The 20246-nt window shown below is 35.2% G+C and overlaps 5 protein-coding genes across 9 annotated transcripts; 3 read left to right on the top strand and 2 right to left on the bottom strand.

Annotated features, from left to right (window-relative positions):
• Nucleotides 1-130: 130 nt before the first annotated feature.
• Nucleotides 131-840, top strand: LOC123310688. Its single transcript, XM_044894294.1, has one exon. It carries the CDS (start codon nt 208-210, stop codon nt 526-528), a length of 321 nt encoding a protein of 106 aa, XP_044750229.1. The 5' UTR covers nt 131-207; the 3' UTR covers nt 529-840.
• On the bottom strand, nt 546-11052 carry LOC123310687. 5 transcript variants are annotated; one of them, XM_044894290.1, is made up of 5 exons: nt 10433-11051; nt 9990-10105; nt 7556-8065; nt 4476-4758; nt 546-805 (listed from the first exon to the last, which is right to left on the bottom strand). In XM_044894290.1, exons 1-4 carry the CDS (start codon nt 10710-10712, stop codon nt 4498-4500), a joined length of 1167 nt encoding a protein of 388 aa, XP_044750225.1. In that variant the 5' UTR covers nt 10713-11051; the 3' UTR covers nt 546-805; nt 4476-4497. The 5 variants fall into 5 exon arrangements, with proteins under 5 accessions (XP_044750225.1, XP_044750228.1, XP_044750226.1 ...); XM_044894293.1 differs by having other exon boundaries at nt 4599-4758; nt 10433-11048; XM_044894291.1 differs by lacking the exon at nt 4476-4758 and adding an exon at nt 5659-5902 and having other exon boundaries at nt 10433-11045.
• A 308-nt stretch (nt 11053-11360) lies between these two features.
• LOC123311852 (protein O-mannosyltransferase 1) lies at nt 11361-15350 on the top strand. The gene is made up of 6 exons (XM_044895950.1): nt 11361-11728; nt 11782-12573; nt 12624-12844; nt 13123-13452; nt 13517-13734; nt 14659-15350. Exons 1-6 carry the CDS (start codon nt 11511-11513, stop codon nt 15145-15147), a joined length of 2268 nt encoding a protein of 755 aa, XP_044751885.1. The 5' UTR covers nt 11361-11510; the 3' UTR covers nt 15148-15350.
• Nucleotides 15351-16623: 1273 nt separating this feature from the next.
• LOC123311184 (proteasome subunit beta type-7) lies at nt 16624-17732 on the bottom strand. Its single transcript, XM_044894994.1, has 3 exons — nt 17572-17732; nt 17335-17514; nt 16624-17281 (listed from the first exon to the last, which is right to left on the bottom strand). Exons 1-3 carry the CDS (start codon nt 17631-17633, stop codon nt 16702-16704), a joined length of 822 nt encoding a protein of 273 aa, XP_044750929.1. The 5' UTR covers nt 17634-17732; the 3' UTR covers nt 16624-16701.
• Nucleotides 17733-17851: 119 nt separating this feature from the next.
• On the top strand, nt 17852-18705 carry LOC123312200 (guanine nucleotide-binding protein subunit gamma-1). Its single transcript, XM_044896488.1, has 2 exons — nt 17852-18009; nt 18115-18705. Exon 2 carries the CDS (start codon nt 18178-18180, stop codon nt 18388-18390), a length of 213 nt encoding a protein of 70 aa, XP_044752423.1. The 5' UTR covers nt 17852-18009; nt 18115-18177; the 3' UTR covers nt 18391-18705.
• The last annotated feature ends 1541 nt before the right edge of the window (nt 18706-20246 follow it).

The raw sequence follows: 20246 nt of genomic DNA, 5'->3' as shown, positions 1-20246 counted from the left end.
TGGTTCTGTGATGACCCACAGAGAAAGAAATGAAAAGTATTTCTTATTTCTTGTTCTTGACGTTCTGTCAAAGTCAAAGATTGACTTCTCTATATGCTATGATCAAAGAGTAACCAGTTGGTTACTCTTTGCTATGATAAAACAAAATATTAGCTTTGATAAAACTAAAAATAATACCTAAAATTTGAAACACCGTCTCTGCCTAAAATGTTTTTCCTGAAGAGTGAACCTTCTGTATCTAGATTCAAACTTCGTTTGAAGAGAGATGACATTTTAGCAGATATTAAAAATATCAGTCAAGATCGGAATCAAAAGGAGCAACTTTATTCCTGCTTGGAAGAAAAACCTGAATATGATCAGAAAATTAATAAAATCGAGAACTTTTTGAAATGTTCTCTAGCCCTGGAAGAAGCTACGGAAAATTTGCAGTCCAAAGTTGATATCGTCAAGAGATTAGAACAGAAAGTACAATGTGATATGAATAAGCTTCGAGAGAAGTGTTCTGTTTATTCTCTCGAACAGCACTGAAAAATTGGTCATTGAAATTCAGATTGATAAAATTCCTTTATTGAGTAACATATTCAAAATAATATTTCATAAGTGATAATAAAATGACTAACTCAACAAAATACAAAACAAGTGTGGGGAGAGGTATCTTTGTATATAAAATAGGAATCCCTATAAAATATTGATTCTAAAGAATGAATCATCAAAAACATAATATATTGGTTATATTATACATATAGATTTGGAGCTTCATCAATGTTCCTTTGAGATAAAAAGTAGAAAAAATTGCAAGGATGAGCTGTAAATTGAAAAAATATATTAGTTTTCAGTCGATTATAAAATCTTACTTACCCCTCCACCAGATCATATCCAAATTAGTTAACACTGCAGACCAAAAATAAAGCAGAATGACTTTTAAAGTCAAAGCCCTGAAGTATAGATACATCACCAGATTGTAGACACTAAACCAATACAAGTATCAATAATATTCAGGTTTTCTATACATAACTTTCTTTGTAATATGTATCTGAACATTATTTGAATGAAAAAACATATTGAATCCTGAATATTATTAAATTTGTTTTGTTAAATTGCTTGCAATGATTATATTCAGGGTAAAAGTGGAAAGGAGTTAGTAAACATTAAAAATTTTATTAAAATATGCACAACAAGAAAAATGGACGGATTCAATCAGTTTAAGGGCTTAATACTAATATAAAACAATAGTTTGAATAATGTAAAGTTATTTTCACAAAAGTCAGTACAATGTTTTTTCCAATTGCCAACTAAGAAAAAATTTTAATGACGATTAAGTACTTTAAAATACCTCAATTGTTCCTCAAATTGAAAAATTTGATGAAAGTGTTACAAAGCAGTATTTTTATTGTGAGCGTCCTGAAGAATATACAGGGTGGAATTATATCAACATTTGGGTATTGATAGACTATACTGCCGCTACAGTAAAGAAAACATTGAATTAAAAAAAATACTGATATTGCATTGAATACTGTTTTTTGAGTTTAGTTGACATGTGCTTATCACGCTTTCAGCTTGCCCAACCAGAAAAAATTTTTGTTATCAATAAATTGCAACATATACCTAAATAGAAAAATGTTAGTTAAATGGCAGGAAGTAAAATGTTAACGGGAAATTTTCCAGGAATTGAAGATAAAGGGATCATGAAAATTAAATTGAAAACTGAGGCTTTTTCATCTGAAATCCTCAAAAAAATTTGACCATTTCCTGAAAATACAAATCACAATAACAAACACCAAAAACTGTGTCACATGAGCCGAACAATAGGGAAAAAAAGTTATTTTTCATATTAAGATCAAAAACACAATTATTTTGTGTATAGTTCGAACAAATTCGAAAACTTGCGTATTCGACCGGCAGCATAAATGGGCATAAATTGTTGTCTATTTATGCCATTAAACTTGAAGTCGGTATATACAGTCCCTGGCCAGTTTATTAGACGCACTGAGGATTTTTTTATATTTACTGGTATTGCCCGAGGAAAAAGCAGAATATTTGAATTTCATTTCCACAGAATGTCAGTTTTATCTACGACTCTCATTAAATTGTTCTATTTGGCATTTATTTTTGATGTTGTAGTATTAGTATTTAAGTATGAATCAGTACTATGTCTTCCAGTGGACGTCTTGCATTCTGCAGGTTCGGACGTTATTTCGATAATCCATATATGAAATCATTATCCTCGAATGCAGCAAACCGAGATTCTGAAGGAGTGCACAAGAAGATCGAAGAAATTTCAAGTCGGGTACAGAAACTTAAAGAGAGTGGTAATATCAGAATGTGCCTTCGTGGACGATATTGTTATCGTTGCTGAGAGTGAGAGAGATCTACAGACAAATATGGACATCTGGAATGCGGTGTTGAAGGAATTCGGAATGGAAATGAACAAGAAAAAAACAAAAGTTATGGTGGTGAGCAACTCTCAGGAAATCGTTGACGTACAGATAGAAGGAGTAAGATTGGAGCAGGTGACATCTTTCAAATACTTAGGAGTGCAAATAGAAGAAAATGGAAAACAAGATCTGGAAATAAACAGTAGATTGGAAAGCACATTGAAGATATACCATGCCATGAATGAGAACTTCCTGAGTAGGAAAGAAATATCAAGAAGTACTAAGATGAATGTATACAAAGCGATTTATAGACCAATACTTACATTCGCGTGCGAATCGTGGGTACTTGATAGAAGACAGAAAAGCAGGATGCAGGCAATGGAAATGAAATATCTAAGAAAAGTGAAGGGAATAACAAGGATGCACAGGGTGAGAAACGATCTTATCAGGGAAGACATCGGAATAGAACCTCTGCAGGATTTCATAGAGAAGAGACAATTGAGTTGGTGGGGACATCTGAATAGAATGAATCACGAAAGACCTGCTAGAAAAGTATGGGAAGCAAAGGTTACGGGAAAAAGAAGGCGCGGAAGACCGGTTACTACCTGGGACAAGCAGATGGGGAAGATAATTGGAGAAAGGTGACAAACTTGGGAAAGAGCAAGGAAGATGACAGCCAACAAGAAGGAATGGTCGAAGTTCGTTCACGAGGGAAGAATTTAATATTTGTTTTTGTTATTATACCCTACACCATTTCACGGTAGAAGGGAATCGATTACCTATATATATATAGTATGAAGCTCTCATAGCTACACAGGGTGGCTCAGCAAAATATTAGAATTTCATGTTTAATCATCAATAAATCAATATTTTTTATTGAATATGATATATTATATGTGAAAACCATTTACAGATGAAGTATATGTAACATATACATTCAAATTAATAATTCAATATTGAGATTTTGCATCGAATCAATGCGTCTAATAATATGGCCAGGGACTGTAGGTACCTACTAATTTCGTGAGCATCGAGTGGGTGAGAGTAAGTGGGGAAAATCGGCCGAATTTGAAGTGAAATCGCTATAGGTGTGGAAAGCGCTGCATATTGAAGGCCACGAGAAATGTCAAACGAAAGACGAATAACCAGAGCGTGCCCAGCAAATACTCTTGACCCGGGGATCATATCGAAAATAAATAAAGAAGGCTTAAAAAATTCGAAATTTCTGACGTTTACTAAACGCAAACGTAAACAAAGCTACGTAAGTCATCAGTTTGAGGAAAGTGAAATTAGTACCGATCACAGACAGGGGTGAGAAGTACCGATACAACCCATCGATGGCAAAGAGTACTGTTTAATAGCGGCTACACACTGCCCAACTCGGTCGGGCCGACAGCCCGACTTGGTCGGGTTGGATGTGAAATCGGTCCGTGTGTAGCTATGACCGCCGACAGAGGATTTGTCCGGTCTTGTCGTACGGTCTAGCCATCCGACCGCACGAACGACTGACCAAGTTGGATCGTGTGGAGCGCTGTCTAGTGGAAACGAGCTCATTCTGTATTCAGATGTCGACTGGAGAGGTATTCGCTGCTGCAAAAATGACCGTCACCATTGATCCGAGCGATGTATACTCCAGCGTTCGTGAAATTCCACTGACCAAGTTGGACGGCGGTCGTGCCGTCTGTACGCAACGGCCAATCTGGTCGTCCCGATAGTTGGCCCGACCGAGTTGGGCAGTGTGTAGCCGCTTTTAGGCCGAAAAAATAGATCTCCTGCTAGTTACATTCGATCATACTCATTTATCTTGTATACAAATCTGATCAGAATGTTAGGTAAAATAATGCAATTAAAAAATTTAACTAATTTTGTTTAGTTGTTAGTTCGTACTTTTCTTTCCTATTGATCTGCTTTTGCATTCAAAGTGATGGTGGGTTCATGCAGAGTTTTCAAGAACTAACACCTACAAAGCAACCAATCTAATCGGCAGACGGCGATCACGTCAATGCCATCTGTAATTATTGTTCCTTTCTTAGGTGTTAGTCCTCGCAGGATCTCTGCGTAAACCCAATATAAATTTCAAACATCGAAAATTCTTTTAACCTTAACTTTTAAAAATCACAATTCAAATATTCAAGCTTAAGGCACTGGAATGCTTTATTTGCACTTTTCGAGAATGATCATCTTCACTAAAGAAATGTAAAAACGATAGACACTTCGACTTGCCTGGAGGTTTGCAGTATAGATGCTCGTCTATAAATTGACAGGGACAGGTGAGAGAATGACAGTGACGACCTCCCTTAGCAGGTGGACTTACTAGGTATCCGCGGACTACCTCTTTGCCCCACCTAGCGATGTATCGCAGGTATAATAGGGTCGCTCTCTCCTATTGACAGAAATTATTATGAAAAAAAAATCATTCATATTAGGAATACCACAACAAACTAAGGCAGAATTTCTTAATTTAAATAATGACAAAGTCGGATATAACTAACATTATATGCATATTCTGCATATATTTGAATTATTGAAAAGAAGTGGCCCCTGCTTGATGGAAATCCATAATCAAACTGGTAACTACCAAATTGTAAATTTTCACCAGTTTCATAAACCACCACAGTTTTATGCTGCTGCAATAAGCGCCTATATAAGCTCCCCAGGAGCTGACGCATGCTAACAAGAAATAGTTTTCTCTGTGCAACGAGTTTGTTTTCGACCAAAAATCGAATCGTGTGCCACTGATATTCCATTCGGATCATTTATCGCATAATCGCATACAGTTATTACCGTAAACGAACAAAATTTTGGTGTGCGAGGATGATAGAATCGTGTGAACACGCATTTTTGAAACTATTCTTTTATTGATTCTAAAAAACAGTCGAATCCGTACCGTGTGAAAGGGTCCGCACACGTACTCATTTTACACACACAGAAGGTAAGAGACTAACTTACAATATGATTTGATGTTTCATACACCTTGGTGGTTTATGGAACTGTGCAGTGGAAGTGAGTCAGTCTGTATAGTTAACGTGAAAACTGCGGATTTTCATCATGTATGGACCATTGGCGAAAGAAGCTTAGTATGGAACGAAAATATGATAATTAGCACCGGAAATAACATGAAATGTAGACATAAACATGGTAATTTACAATAAGAAATTAATATATTAGATTAAAGATTGCGTGAACTTCCTTTGTTATTTCCCTTTTCTCAGAGAAGGCCACGACATGAGGTAGATGTTGGTTGTTAGTCAAACACAGCCAAAAAATTCGGACCGATATTTACATTAATATAGTCCCTGTCTGAACAGCAGTCCAGATAGTTTCGGGCAACAATCTGGACCGTCGGACAAGTAAGCTTTTCGAATGACAACCTCTTCCACATATTGGCAAGGACATAGAGCCGATTGTACGTGTCTAGGCTGGGCGGGATTCCCCAATATTTCGTCCAAGGTCCAATCTAAGCGTCTGCGCAAAAAGTCCTTCCCCCACCTTTGCAAGTACCGCAAAAAAAGCCTCTCTGCTCTATCCTAAATTAGAAAAAAAAGTGGTAAAATGTACTGAGGGCCTCACGCGTGCTAATGTCAGAACGTATGAGAAAACTGAACTTTTTTACTTGGAATTCATACTGGGGCATAAACTTCGTAGTAAATTTGTAGTTGGAATTCAAGAAAGTCAATTGGATTCTGGATAATGATTACAGTGTTATCTGAAGTCAGATGTTTTTGCATAATGTATATAAGCATATAAAAAAATATTTATATTGATTTCTGGCTATTCTTTTATTGTACAAGCATATATTTATACTATATATTTAACATGAACAAACACCTGCATATTTAAATAGATTATCGTATTTTGAGAAATTATGGCATTAACTTGAAATAACAAGTGGCCAAAAAGTTCGTTTCAGCTTTCTTAAAATATTGGATAGAATGACACTTGTCACCTAACGACTATTAGCCAACATTTTCCTTCTTATTCCAACTTCATAAGAACTCCATTTTTAATGACATTCGCTGAATTATATAATAGTATCGGAGTAAGCTCTTTTCAGGTTATACAGGGTGATTCATCAAGGGTAGCGAACATACTTGTTAAAACAATGCTATCAATAGGTAATGCTATTTGGCTTTCTATTAGCAGGTTAGAGTTTTAGCATTGCATTTGAAATTTCCAGAAAAGAATATCATAGAGCTACATAGCCCCTACTAGTTTCCAATTGCAACATTCGATATGTTTTTATCTGTTTCCAAATTTACATTGAATGACCTTCAAATAGAGTCCATGTTCATGAATCTCGGGACACGTTTACAGGAGTTAGTGTTATTTTTAAGAGAAAAGTTCAAAAATCCCGCCACTTGAAGATGGTTAATATGAAAAAATTATCTGAAAAAAATGCAAATATATTGATATATTGCGCCATCTAGTGGGAAACTGCGAACTTATTTATTTATTCATTTATATATTTCAAATTATTATTTCAAATCACTAAGGTTTTTTCCTTATAGAATTTGCGGTTTCTGAGATACGGCCGGCAACCCAGCCTTAATAAATCACCCAGTATATAATATTAATAATAGATAAATTTTCTTTATGAGTTCTGTGGCAGTTTCTTCATTTTAAAGAGCATGTTTATTGTTTTCCAATGAATTCCAGATAAAACTTAGTTCAAGACAGAAGTTTATAGAGACCACCACAGGTTTTTTTCAATTTTTACATAATAATTTTCAGCTAATAAGTGGTCCTTCAAGGTATTCAACATTCGAAGGATTTTTTTTCACGAAACTACCTAGAGTTATTAAGATAAAGTTGAAGAAGCTAATAATTCAATAATTTTTGAAAAAGTGTTAATGGAAGAAGAGAGAAGAATTACCTTTGAATGAATAGTCAGTTACTTTTTGAGAGAAAAGAAAAGTTAGAAAAGAATGGGTTATAGCCTCATTGGGAAGAGAAGTGAATACCCAAATGACCACTAGAAAATTGGTTAAAAAATACCCAGTTCATCATGAAAAGCCCTTCATCATTCACTGTGAAATAATATCAGGAGGAAATATAAACAATTAAATTATTTCTAATATCTATAGTAATAATCATAAGAGATATCGCCAAGGCAGTGTGGTATATGAGTGGAAATATGAATTTTGCAGTGAAATTTCCTTCAATCGAAAAAAAAATCTCACCTGTTTTCTTGACAACCTGGTAGTCCTGCTTCCCTGAATAATAATGTCGTTTGCTGTTATATCCATCTTCTGCTCCCAACCACTATTCTGATCTCTCTCTTGTTGGTCGATGCTAGATTGAAGATGGTTGATGCAAGGGGCTGAATCCATGTACAAAAAGCACAAATTCACCTTGTGACACGATATCTTTCCCCTATCATCAAGGGCGATGACAATTTTATGCCTTAAAAGCTGCTTGTTCACCTGAGCAAGACATTTTTCCAAATTTCTAGTCAGTTTGAATTTTACCCACATCGATAAAATTATAGCAGCTGCATTCAGTAGGAGCCAGCCTATACCCATGATAAAAAGAACAGGTCCATTTTGATTAGAGAATAGTAATGCAAACAATACTAGAAATGCCAACAGAATCCATACAACAAGAACTCTTTTGTAACAGACGTTATATAATGTGAACCTGTAATCATTCACCAATAGTTCCATGGCTTGGACATACTCTTCCACTGTTAGCTGGAAGGAAAAACTTTTCAGTGATTTGAAATAATACCTATTTTAATAAAATTTGTATATGTGTATGAACAGGAAAAAAATTTTAGGCTTAAATTAAACAATTTCTGCTGACAAACAATTTGTAGATCTATGCCTAAAATATCCTCAGTTTAGTAATCCAAAATATTGCATAAAATAAGTTGATATATAATTGATTCTGGAATTTCATCTTCCAATTCCATCTTCACAATAAGAGCTCATTTATAGTAAAAATCTCTACACCTCAAGTAGTTGTACCAAAGAGGTTCCTCTTGGGTTGTACACTAGTTTAGCTCTAGTCATCGGTGGAAAGTTTCATGAAGCATATATATCGTCGTTAAAACCCGAAAAATGTGTAACTCCCAATTTAATCGAAAAAGACATTTTGATGCCATCCCTTAACGGTTTTCAACATCTACATGCTCAGAAATTTGTGTAGTTCCATCGAACAGTTTAATATTTTTCCCGCGCAAAATAGAATAATGTGTATCTCCGTGCTTGAAATTGTTTAAAAGAAATACGTGTACCTCCCTTACACTAGCACGGCGTCAGTGCATATATCCACATCACATCAGTGGATAACATAAGAAGTAGTGGAAAAATAGTGCTGCTTTGCTGTGAAAACAAAGGTAAATATTAAGGAAGTGCGGGTAATAATAAAAAGTTTTTTGCCTCTCCTGTCAAATCAACTAAAATGGAGTTACACATTTTTCGGGTTTTAACGACGATATACCATTACATAATTCAGATTTTAACAGTTGAAAGACTCCAGCGTCAATCCTTACAAAAGTGTATTTTCAATACTCATTGCCCAAGTTTCTGCTTTCAAGATGTGTCAATAAGAGGGAAAAATCTAATCAAATGAAACCCGATTTATATACCACAATTCATCAAGTTACCCCAGTACTTTATAAGCAAAAGCCTGGACGGGACATCCCGTCTCATACCAGAAAGACAAATCTACTGATTTTGCCTCCAACAACCTTGTAAGCAAAATCTCTTGCTCTCTCAACTTTAGAGAGATCTTGATAGCCGCCTTCTTATAAACAAAAGGTGCCTTTTGCTGCCCTCACTAAGTCTTTGGTGAGCTAGAAAAAGGCGTCCCTGAAACCATGAAGGACTGGATTTGCACTATACTGAGCTCACAAAACATTATAACCTCGCTTTGTGGGAATATTAAATTCGGCCGGTAAAGGATGCCCCCAAGGTTCCTCTTAGATTACGACCTAATCGCAATCATCAGCTAACTTTATGTATATATTTTTTAGCATATATGGGTGACCGGCAGTGGCGATGCAACAATGTCAGTAGCTCTTCAGGAAACACTAATCATTCGAGGTTGTTGCAAGGGAGAACATAGATGTTAACCTTTATTAACCATTTATTAGGAGGAGGAAATTACAAATTATCCCTCCAACTATCTACAGTGAATCAATCTCACTTGGGGAAGAAGCCTCTGTAGACTTTGCATGGAGGTCTAGAGGAGCTCAAAAAGTATCCTTCCTCTCTTCTTGAGAGATTGGGACTTGAGGAAAGGCATAGCCTTATGACCTTATTTGTGTGCCAGAATAGAATGCTATGGTCGCAATGGAAGGCCTGATTTTCTCAAGTTACAAGTAATCAGAATGAGTCCATGAAATTATACAATTCTTATTTGAATCTTTTAAACCAATAACTAATTCATCTATCAAAAACAAAATAATTCAGCTAAATTCACTATGAAAACTGCCAATAAAATGGATTACCGCAAAACAATTGATATCGCTTCAATTATATTATTAGGTATGATTCAACCGGAGGTGGACCTTATCAGAAGATTTGAATGACTCAATATAGCAGACATGAAAATGAATTAAATAAGGTTCATTTATGAGTTTGAGAAAAACGAAGTAAAAACATTTCTTACCGTTAAGCCCTGTGCCATTAATTCTTCTGGCACCAACTCTGGACGGAATCTTGCTGGTGTTACCCATGGAAATTTAGTATTTACAGGAAGCAGAGTGACAATAACATCACCATTCACTTGTGAAAAGATACAGAATCATAATTATTTTCTATTAATCATGATGTTCTTAATGTTCTACATAAAAAAAATTATAAATTTTTCATTCATTGAAACATCCCTCCCCTTGAAATAAAAATTGATTTCATCAAAACTTTTTATGATAATTCTTTATCAATTAGCTTAAGAAAAATTATCAGGAAATATTGTTTACTTTTACCGAATGATGAAAAAATTCAGCATCACATGACGTTCAATGGATTGAGTATCCCAAAAGTGAGTGTACAGAAATATTCACAGCCTTACCATACATTCTGAAGGGATTTCAAATAACTAAGAATACTTACCAAAACCCTGTCTTATAGGTTCAACAGTAGCAACAGGTAGTTCAACATTTCTCAGAGGTTTAGGATCTAAAACAGCTATGTTATTGCTTATTCCTGGAGATGATGGTTTACTAAGACTCCTTTCAAGTACTTGAACATTTTCTGTAGGTATCACAGCTGCTTCGCTATTTTTGTTTTCCAAAGTTTCATCCTCGAATTGCACCCAAGACTTCGACGGAGTAGACTGTGCTAAGGGACTTTCAGTTTGAGCTTCGTTCTTGGAAATATTATTCGCACTCATTTTTATTTGTATATTTATAGCGAATGGACGGAATTGTTTATCATCTTACAAGAAGGCGGCGAAAATTAGACCATGAACTTGTTATAATTTTGGACGTTCATGGAACTCACAAAATTCAACTGCTTTCTGTGTTGTGAAACAGTGGGTGGGATTGACAGGTGTATCGTCGATAAATGCAGGTGAAAGTGGTGATATGTTCGGAAATTGCAGGTTAATCGATAGTCATTTCCTTGGGTATTCCAATGAAATTACTTCTTTCTTGAATAACAATTGAACAAACGCTCAGAAGGCCTTTAATGTAATAGGTATTGCAATCAATAAAATCTAATAATTAATTATCATGTGCATTCCTGGGCGTTTTATCCATTATGTATTTCCCATGCCAAGTACCTATTCATGTTTTCAACAGAAAATAGAAATTCTCTGTTGGTGAGAGACAAAAGAGGCAAGAAAATATCTTCAAGTTCAATAAATTTTGGTGACATCTTGTCAAAAGTGGACATAAAAAAAGTATCAATAAAACTCAACGCTTGTTTTTTGTTTTCTTGTAGTAAACTTAAGAGGTGCCATCTAGGGGAAAACAGTACAGATGCTTAATTAATTTACCCACCTCAGACAACCTGTCTCCGCTCCTCCACCTCCCACCTTTACTCAACTGCTTCGTGTCAAGTGTAGAGAAAATACCGAATTCTTCAGAATCCTGGGAGTTGATATGACGTTTTGTTTATATCTAAAGAACAGTTATAAATCGAAGAATAAAACTTTTCTATCATTTTAGTCTTGAAATATAAATGATACATGGGTTCTCCCAAGTCGAGCAACGTTAATAAAACTCCCGACAGTAAACCCAAAATCAAAGTAGAGAACAGCAAACAGGACTTGGGCAATACTCAAATTGAAAATGAATCAAAAAAATTTTTTCGGATACAATTCGAACTCGATCTCGTTTCAGTTTGTCTCTTCTTAGTCAGTGCATCAACACGATTGTATAAATTAGAGCAACCAAGAAATATAGTGTAAGTATATTGCATTTGAAGTGAGATGGAATAATCTGAAGAATTTGTTTTAGGTTTGACGAATTGCATTATGGAAAATATGTTTCATTATATATGAAGAATACATTTTTTTTCGACTCTCATCCACCTTTGGGCAAACAGTTAATAGCGTTTGCAGCCTCTCTTGCTAATTACGATGGAACCTTTAAGTTTGACAAGATAGGAAGTCCATATTCAGAAGAAATTCCATTGTTTGCCCTTCGTTTTGTTCCAGCTCTTTTTGGGAGTCTTATAGTTCCTACAGCTTATCATCTCCTGCTAGAATTCAATTTATCACAGTGGACTTCCTTGATTGGTGCTTCATTATTACTTTTTGACAATGCTCTACTAACCCAAAGTAGGTTCATTCTTATGGAATCTATGATAGTATTTTTTGCATTGTTTGGGTTGTTAGGTGTTATGAAATTTAGACGAGAGTATGCTAATTTTTTGAGTTTTCGTTGGTTCTTTTGGTTAATTGTTAGTTTCATATCTCTGACTTGTTCAGCCAGTATTAAGTATGTCGGGTTTTACACTTGCTGTTTAGCATTTTATATTTTAATGAGAGATTTCTGGAAGTTATTGGGGTCAAAATTATCAGATGCTGCTCTATATTTGAGATTTTTTCTTCAATTTGGTATTGCTATGTTTGTGCCCATAATTGTCTATATGACAATATTCTATATACACCTGAGTGTTCTTTATAAAGCTGGGCCACATGATAGTATAATGACCAGTGCTTTTCAAGCATCTCTTGAAGGTGGACTGGCTTCCATCACTAAAGGGCAACCTTTGTTGGTTGCTCATGGCTCCCAAATAACTCTAAGGTAAGTTCTCAAAAGTGTATGAGTTCAACACAATAAATTCGCTCTTCTAGACATAGTCATGGAAGAACTTGCTGGTTACACTCACACAATCATGTTTACCCCATTCGTTATGCTGATAAAAGGGGTTCAAGTCATCAGCAACAAGTCACATGTTATTCATTCAAAGATGTAAATAATTGGTGGATTGTGAAGAGACCTGATAAGAATGATTTGGTTGTTGAATACCCTGTTGATGCTATCAAAGATGGTGATATAATTCAACTAGTCCATGGTGAGTTATGTTTTTGAGTAATCCGATGAGGTTGAACTGTCTAAAATGCAACCATTCGGATTTTTGAAACTTGGGAATATTCAGATGGAAAAATAAAATCAGATGCTTGTCCAATTCAGAAAAAAATGAAGAATGTTCATTATACAGAGTGATGTAGACAAATGGAATAATAGATCTAAAATCATCAAAATGTGGAACGCGCCATTGTATTATAATATTGCATACAAATTTGGAAATTCCCTTTCATCATCCTTGTGAACCTTGGTTTTTTTTTTCAGGAATTACAAGTAGAGCCTTGAACTCGCATGATGTTGCGGCGCCGCAATCTCCTCAATGTCAAGAGGTATCGTGTTATATAGATTATAATGTCTCTATGCCTGCTCAAAATCTGTGGCGGGTGGAAATACTGAACAAAGAGAACAACGGAGACTCATGGCATACCATTCAGTCACTGGTTCGATTGGTTCATGTTGATACAAATACTGCTCTTAAATTTTCTGGGAAACAATTACCAGATTGGGGATTTCATCAGCATGAAATTGTGGCAGATAGAATCATCAACCAGGATGATACTGTGTGGAATGTAGAGGAGCACAGGTATACAAAATGTAGGTCGTGTATAACCAGAAAGTTTTATTTCTTGTTATGTATAATATATCTGCTTTATTCTAGCTGGTGATCAAAAGGAGAGAGAGAGAGACCTAGTTACAGCCGAGATGATTCCCACCACAGCTACAAAACTGAGCTTCTTGGAAAAATTCATTGAATTACATTATAAAATGTGGTTTACCTCAACTGAAAATCTTCAAAACCATATGTATAGCTCTGAACCCCACGAATGGCCTCTGATGTCAAGAGGAATTGCTTATTGGGTGTCTTCTGATAGCAATGTGAGTGACTTAGGACAAGTAATTCGTCAATAGTTTGAAAAAGTTCTTATCTGACAATAATTTTATCTATAACTACTTTATTTCATATACAGGGTGTTCCTAAATTGAACGTACAAACGAAAAGGGGAGATTCCTTAAGTGAGTTTAAGAAAAAAAAGTCCCATAAACATGGGGTCGCAAACGTTTGGTTTTCGAGATACAGTGTTGAATTTTGAATTTTTTTCAAGTTTTTTCTCGAAATCGTTGGTAGATACGACAAAACTACAAGAGACCGAAAAGTTTAGTAAAAGAACAAAGCTTCTTTTTACATTTTTTCAAATTAACAGTTGCTCACCAAAAAAAAATTCTGCAGAAGAACAGGTGGCAGTGTTCCAGAAAAAATATCACCCTGTAGATCTTCTATCGAAATTGCCATGTCACGTGGTGAGAACTCTAAAATGTAATATCTATGCCAAATTTCAGTTGAATATCTTGTGAAGTGTAGATACTATGAGAAAAAAACTTGAAAAAAATTCAAACTTCAACACTCTGTATCTCGAAAACGAAACGTTTGCGACCCAATGTTTATGGGACTTTTTTTTCTTAAACTCACTTAAGGAATCTCCCCTTTTCGTTTGTACGTTCAATTTAGGAACACCCTGTATATCAGTGCAGGTTTTGCTCGCTTGTTCCTAGGAACCAGACAATTACCATTTTGCACTCATGTTGAATTCGAAATTTGGGTCAAAATGATCACTAACGATTGGGTTTGATTCATTTATGAAGAATTCTTGGTCAAATTCAATTCTATCTGTCTGACCCTTGATGGGTTCAGTATCTGGATGGATGGCTGCTCTTTAAAATGAATTTGAACAAGAGCGCAATGGCCAATTTCCCTTTTGGATAAATTGAATTCCATCTATCTATATAATATTTTTTCTTCAGGCACAAATTCATTTACTTGGTAACTTGATGATATGGTACTCAGCTACATCAGGAGTTTTTATTTATATTTTTTTACTGATATTCTACCTTCTGCGAAGAAGAAGACTGATCTTTGATTTGGACAAACATACATGGGAGAAGTTCGAAACAATAGGAGAAGTATTCTTGGCTGGATATTTATTTCATTATATACCATACTTTTTCGTGGACAGAACTCTTTTTCTCCACCACTACCTTCCTGCATTTGTTTTCAAAACGTTTCTGCTTTCTGCTGTGATGGAACATGCTTATATTGTTGTGAAAAACAATTTCAAGGCTGTAATTTTATCGAAAATAATGATTTTAATGCAACTTATCTGGTTGTCCTTGATATTTTTTGTGTATGTGAAATTCTCTGTACTCAGTTATGGAACTACAGAATTGACAATGAAAGATATTTTAGATTTGAGGTGGAAGGATACATGGGATTTTATTATTCATAAAAAATAGGAATTTGATGAGATAAAATAACGGAATTTCGAATATTGTTGAATTTTTATAAATTTTATTCAAAATGGCAAATGTTGAATACAGAAAAATAGAACTGGTTGTGAAACGTTCGAGATTCAAAATTAGAGAGATATTTTTGTATTTTTATATTTATATTTACTCTAGGTTTTATTTAAGTATTTATTAAAAATAGTTTTGCAGAAGGATATTGTTTCTTAGGAGGATAAGTGAAAACCATGTTACTCTCCTTTAGGTCCTTTCCACTTACAAGCCCGGTAGTGCACCACTTATTTCGTCCGTTTCAGTAAAGTTTCCCCTAATGGCGCGGGCGTGAAGGTCTTAAAATTTTGAATATTGCACATTTTTAATTGAAATGAGCAATATCAAGATCAGTCATCAAAAGATATCAGGCAGGAAACTTGGCCAAGAAGATTTAGACAGGAGGCGTAATTCAGTTTAGCGCGTTAAAGGTGATGATGTATGGGGTGGCTCACTGACAGAATTGGTTTCGACAGCACTGGGGTAGCTTAGATAATGGGTAATGTTATTAAGAGAAGATAATTTGAAATAACTTAAACTTTTGTACGGAAACATTTTTTATCTAATGAAGAAATCGAGTTAGTAGGTGAGAATTATATTATTTATATTGATAGCTACGCCACTGCGCGCTAGTGTGACGTTGCGTGCGGCAACAACACCCGATGCATTCCGAGTACTTCCGATCTCCAATTGCTCCTCCCAAACTCCTCCTTTCCATATTTTCTAACTTGGGCCCAAAGAGTGTTCTCTAACTCTATAATCTTTGCTCGGGCATATACCGAAGAGTATTGTGACATCCGACTGGGTCTTTACTATTAAGAATGACCATGGACTGGTAGTAATTTTTTGAGGGGATTTTTGACAAGTTCTCGTCGTTTCTTTTAGAATTGGCTTAACTAATTTAATGAGGTATTCAGTACGATGAAGCGCATTTTCCGAAAAGGTGTTTCTACAAAATAAAAAATAGTTTCCATCTGTTCCGATATTCCTGAACAGTACTGTCAGTATTTCAGAGACGATGCCTATTGGCCCAGTCGTTCGAGTTCTATTGTTATTCGATTGCTGGCCAGTAAAACCAGCAATATCGGAACAGGCCCTTAGTCTTCAATCGAGGACTATATAGCTAACCTAACCTCACTTTAATCGATTTCAAGCGAATATCCGGTAATAATCTGGTTTTGCCCTTGGTTATGTCCCTTCACAACTTCTAACCTCACTTCAATAACTACAAGTTTAACCCAGCTCTCGAGTATGGTTATCTGCGGTCCAAATTGAAAGGCTAGTTCATGATGTCAGGATATTATAACCAAATGACCAAAAGAGCTTGAATGCAGTTGGTTATTATTGGTAATTACCAATGATGACCAGGTTATTTGCTTGAAATCGATTTTTGTTATCTTTGTTGTTAAGGTTATTGGTATTTCTTAAAAAAACAGGTAAGCATTGAATTTTTAATGTGGAGTTATTGTTAGATACTTCACAATCAATATAAAACTTATCATTAACCATTCTAATCTAAGCAGTATCCATTGGTTCAATATGCTGAACTTTAGTTTCAACTTCAATATTTTGCACTTTAGTTGACAGAACAGCGGTACATCCCTTAGGATAACGATAGGAATTCTGCCTAGTACCCTTCTTATTTGCCTCTTCGTACGTTCTCTTATAGTCAACTCCAGACTTCTTAATTACACAAACATCGACATTACTACCTGATCCTAAATCATTGAAGATACCAGCTGCAATAGCATCCCTCACAAGCTGAATACCTTCCTCTTCTCCCATATCTGGTTTCCAACGGGATTCAAACACAGCCATAGCAGCCAAAGAACCAGAGCCCATAGTAGTAAAGGGCAATTTGTCAGTAGAACCATGTGGGTAAATTTGATAAAGATGAGGACCAGTTGTATCCACTCCACCAAGAATGAGAGCAGCTCCCACATAGCCTTGGTAGCGGAACAAGTATTGCTTCAGCATCATATTTGCTGTACATACTCTTACCTGACGATGGGTGTAGAGCTGGTGGAGAGCAAGTTTGGAGGAAATAATTTGGGTAACCATTTCTGTATCAGCTGCTGTGCCTGCACCACAACAACTACAAAAATATCTATTATAACACAATTCAAACCGCTGACAAATTGAACTTACTAAATATTAGGTGAGATATAATGAATTTTTTCACAATTCTTATCTGCAACAGTGGTATCTTCAGTTGCTCTTGTATCAGCACCAAGAACGATTCCATCTTTAATGGTAATACCTACAATTGTAGTACCAGTTTTGGTTGCTTTGGGTAAGGCAAGACCTTTTCCTTCCAATAGAGCATTGCTAAAATAAAGCAATTTCAGTTTATCCCCATTCGATTTTAAAAGAAATTTGCTTTACCGTTTGCAGTTTTCAAATGAGAATCCTGGAGTAGGAATTTCTGGGCATAAAACAGACGTCATGTTGAGAATATCCTGATACTTTCTGAATAGCTAGATGAAATGTATGTATGGAAACGTTAAACCAACTTGTTAATTTTTACTTTACAATAATGACAAACAAAATTCTTTTTTAGAATTTCCTTTGAAGGTTAAACCATCGAATAAAAAACCTTTACTACCTTTACTACTCTTTGCTTTGTGTGACCGACGAAAACGAACTCTTCACAAAACATTTTGACGACCACTGAAGCTGACATTGTTGACAATTAATTTACTCTCGATAATTGACATTTGACATCAAACAATCATTTAATCTTTGTTAACTGTCAAATTTAACTTGTTCTTGGACTTTTTAAATTGTGTTTACTCGTATAAGTAGAAATTTCCTAAAGAAAACGTAAGACCAATATTTTGATTACTGTTTCTACTGAACTCATCCTTTGAATGTTTTTCTGGTGTGCCCTTGTAAAATAACTAATGATTTTCATACCACACCCTACAGATCATTCTGCTTGGAATCTGGTGAAATTGAGTGTTCATCATAGGGCTGTCAGATACTGCGTTGATGGACATGGTTGTCTCAAACCTCCAGCAGCAACGAGCCATCGTTCAACAGCTCAGAAGGGAAGCTGCCATTAAGAGGATGCCTGTATCCTTAGCGGTTGCTGATATCATCAAGTATATAACAGAGCACGAACAGGATGACTGCTTACTTGTGGGATTCTCTAGTCAACGAGTAAATCCATTTAGAGAGAAAACTCCATGTTCAATATTGTAATTTAAGATGACAAAATTATATTTGATTCCTAGAGTTGACTATATTTTAAGAAGCGCTGTAATACTACTTTCTACTGCAAGATTGCCAAATATATTTGCCTATAAGACTGATGAGAAATTTAGGTCCAACTACTAAAACACTTTCTAGCTTAATTGAATTTAATGAGGATACTCTAACAGGGTGCAATTTCATTCAGAATCTGTATTACATTTTTCACACAAAAATCTGGCTCTAGGAATGTTAAATTTTATTCATTTAGATCTGTTCTTTAAATTATTTGTCAATGAAATAAAAGTTTGTTTATACATCTTTTAATTTCGATTTTGCCTTATGAAATTGTGCATATTTGATGCATTTGTTGGATTAGATTGTTTTACTTTTTCTTAATCAAAAAACACTGATTATATGGGCATTCATTTATATGCTGATTTCTTCTAGTTTGTCATGTAAATTTGTAACGATTTGTGCTCCCAAATTAAGGCTACTGTCTATAGGATGTTCAAATTTCACATCCAAGCTACGTCTTTGCTCTTCAATTTGTTGTTGGGCTTCAATGAATTTGGTGGTTATATCTTCAACCAATTTTTTTTGATCTTTTATGATCTGTTGTTCCTCTTTTAAAGTATTTTGTGCTTTTTTAAGGCGACTTTTAGCAGCTGAAATTTGGTGCTCCTGTTCAGCTGGAATTTCACTGTCTGTTTTAATCTTGTGCATGATTTTTTCACATTCTTTGATCTTTCCTTGTGCGGTTTTCTTGTATTCTTCAGCTTCTTTGGTTAGTTTTCTCAAATTTTCGTAATCGTTTTTAAGTGTTAATACTCCATTGATTTTGAACTTGAGATCATTCTCTAGTTTATCATATTGATCAAATAGCTCCTTAATGAGTTGTGCTGGAACTCCTTTATTCAAAGAATGTGTGTGGCTAGTATACACTGGTGTTGGAACATTGAAAGAAGAGACAACATGGGGTGCTAGACAAGTCTTGGGTATTACCATCATTTTCCTGTGTTTTTCCAAATGTTCCCTCTCTCTTTGTACTGCACAGATTTCTTCATGAAGGCATTTCACATCATTTTCCATTTCTATGAGTTGTTTCTCCAGTTCATAAGTGTTATCAGAATATTCTTGCAGCCTCTTAGATGACATGAAGAAAGGTTTTTGATGAACTTTCGTGTTTTCTCTGTTTTCATTTTGTTGTACCTTAAGAAGTTTTTCATTCAAAGTAATGTTTTCCCTTGCCAACATTCTCATTTCATTTTGAAGGTTTCCAAGTTCTCTTTGAAGGCACTCTAATGTCTGGTCTTTATTCAGCAATTCCTCTTGAAGTTTGAATCGAACACTTTCCAAATCGGCATTTTCAGCAGCGAGTTTCTCTTGCATGGAATAGCTCTGTGATAATTTTTTGGCGAATGTTGGAACGCTTGGAATTTTACGAAGATTGTCAAAAGAACATGAACAACAACTCATTTTGGTGTGTTCATTTTTGGTCTTTGTTGAATTGCACTGGAAAATTTTGCTTGAGGTTCCTGTTCTAGTTTCGCATGGTGTTTTTTTATAGAACGCTATTTCTTCGCCTTCCACTTCCTGTATTTGGTCGACGATACTTGTTTTCTCTATCAAATACTGAATTTTTTTTGTTCTATCTTCAAAAAGCCTCATCTGCTCTTTCAGTTCATTGTTCTTTATATCAAGTTCACGGGTTTCATTTTCGGTCAATTCTTCTTTTTTGAGTAGTTCCCCAACTCTTGTTTTCAGTTCATAAATCTTATTCGCTGTGTCTTTAGCATCTTGCTCAGCTTCTTCGAGTTGTTTGATCACGTCGCTGTCAAATTCTGTTTGAATATTTTCTAGTTTGG

This window comes from Coccinella septempunctata, chromosome 4 (assembly GCF_907165205.1).
Source record: "Coccinella septempunctata chromosome 4, icCocSept1.1, whole genome shotgun sequence".
NCBI classification, from domain to species: Eukaryota; Metazoa; Arthropoda; class Insecta; order Coleoptera; family Coccinellidae; genus Coccinella; species Coccinella septempunctata.
The sequence above is the reverse complement of the archived record's forward strand: the minus strand, read 5'-3'. Positions and strand labels throughout refer to the sequence as shown.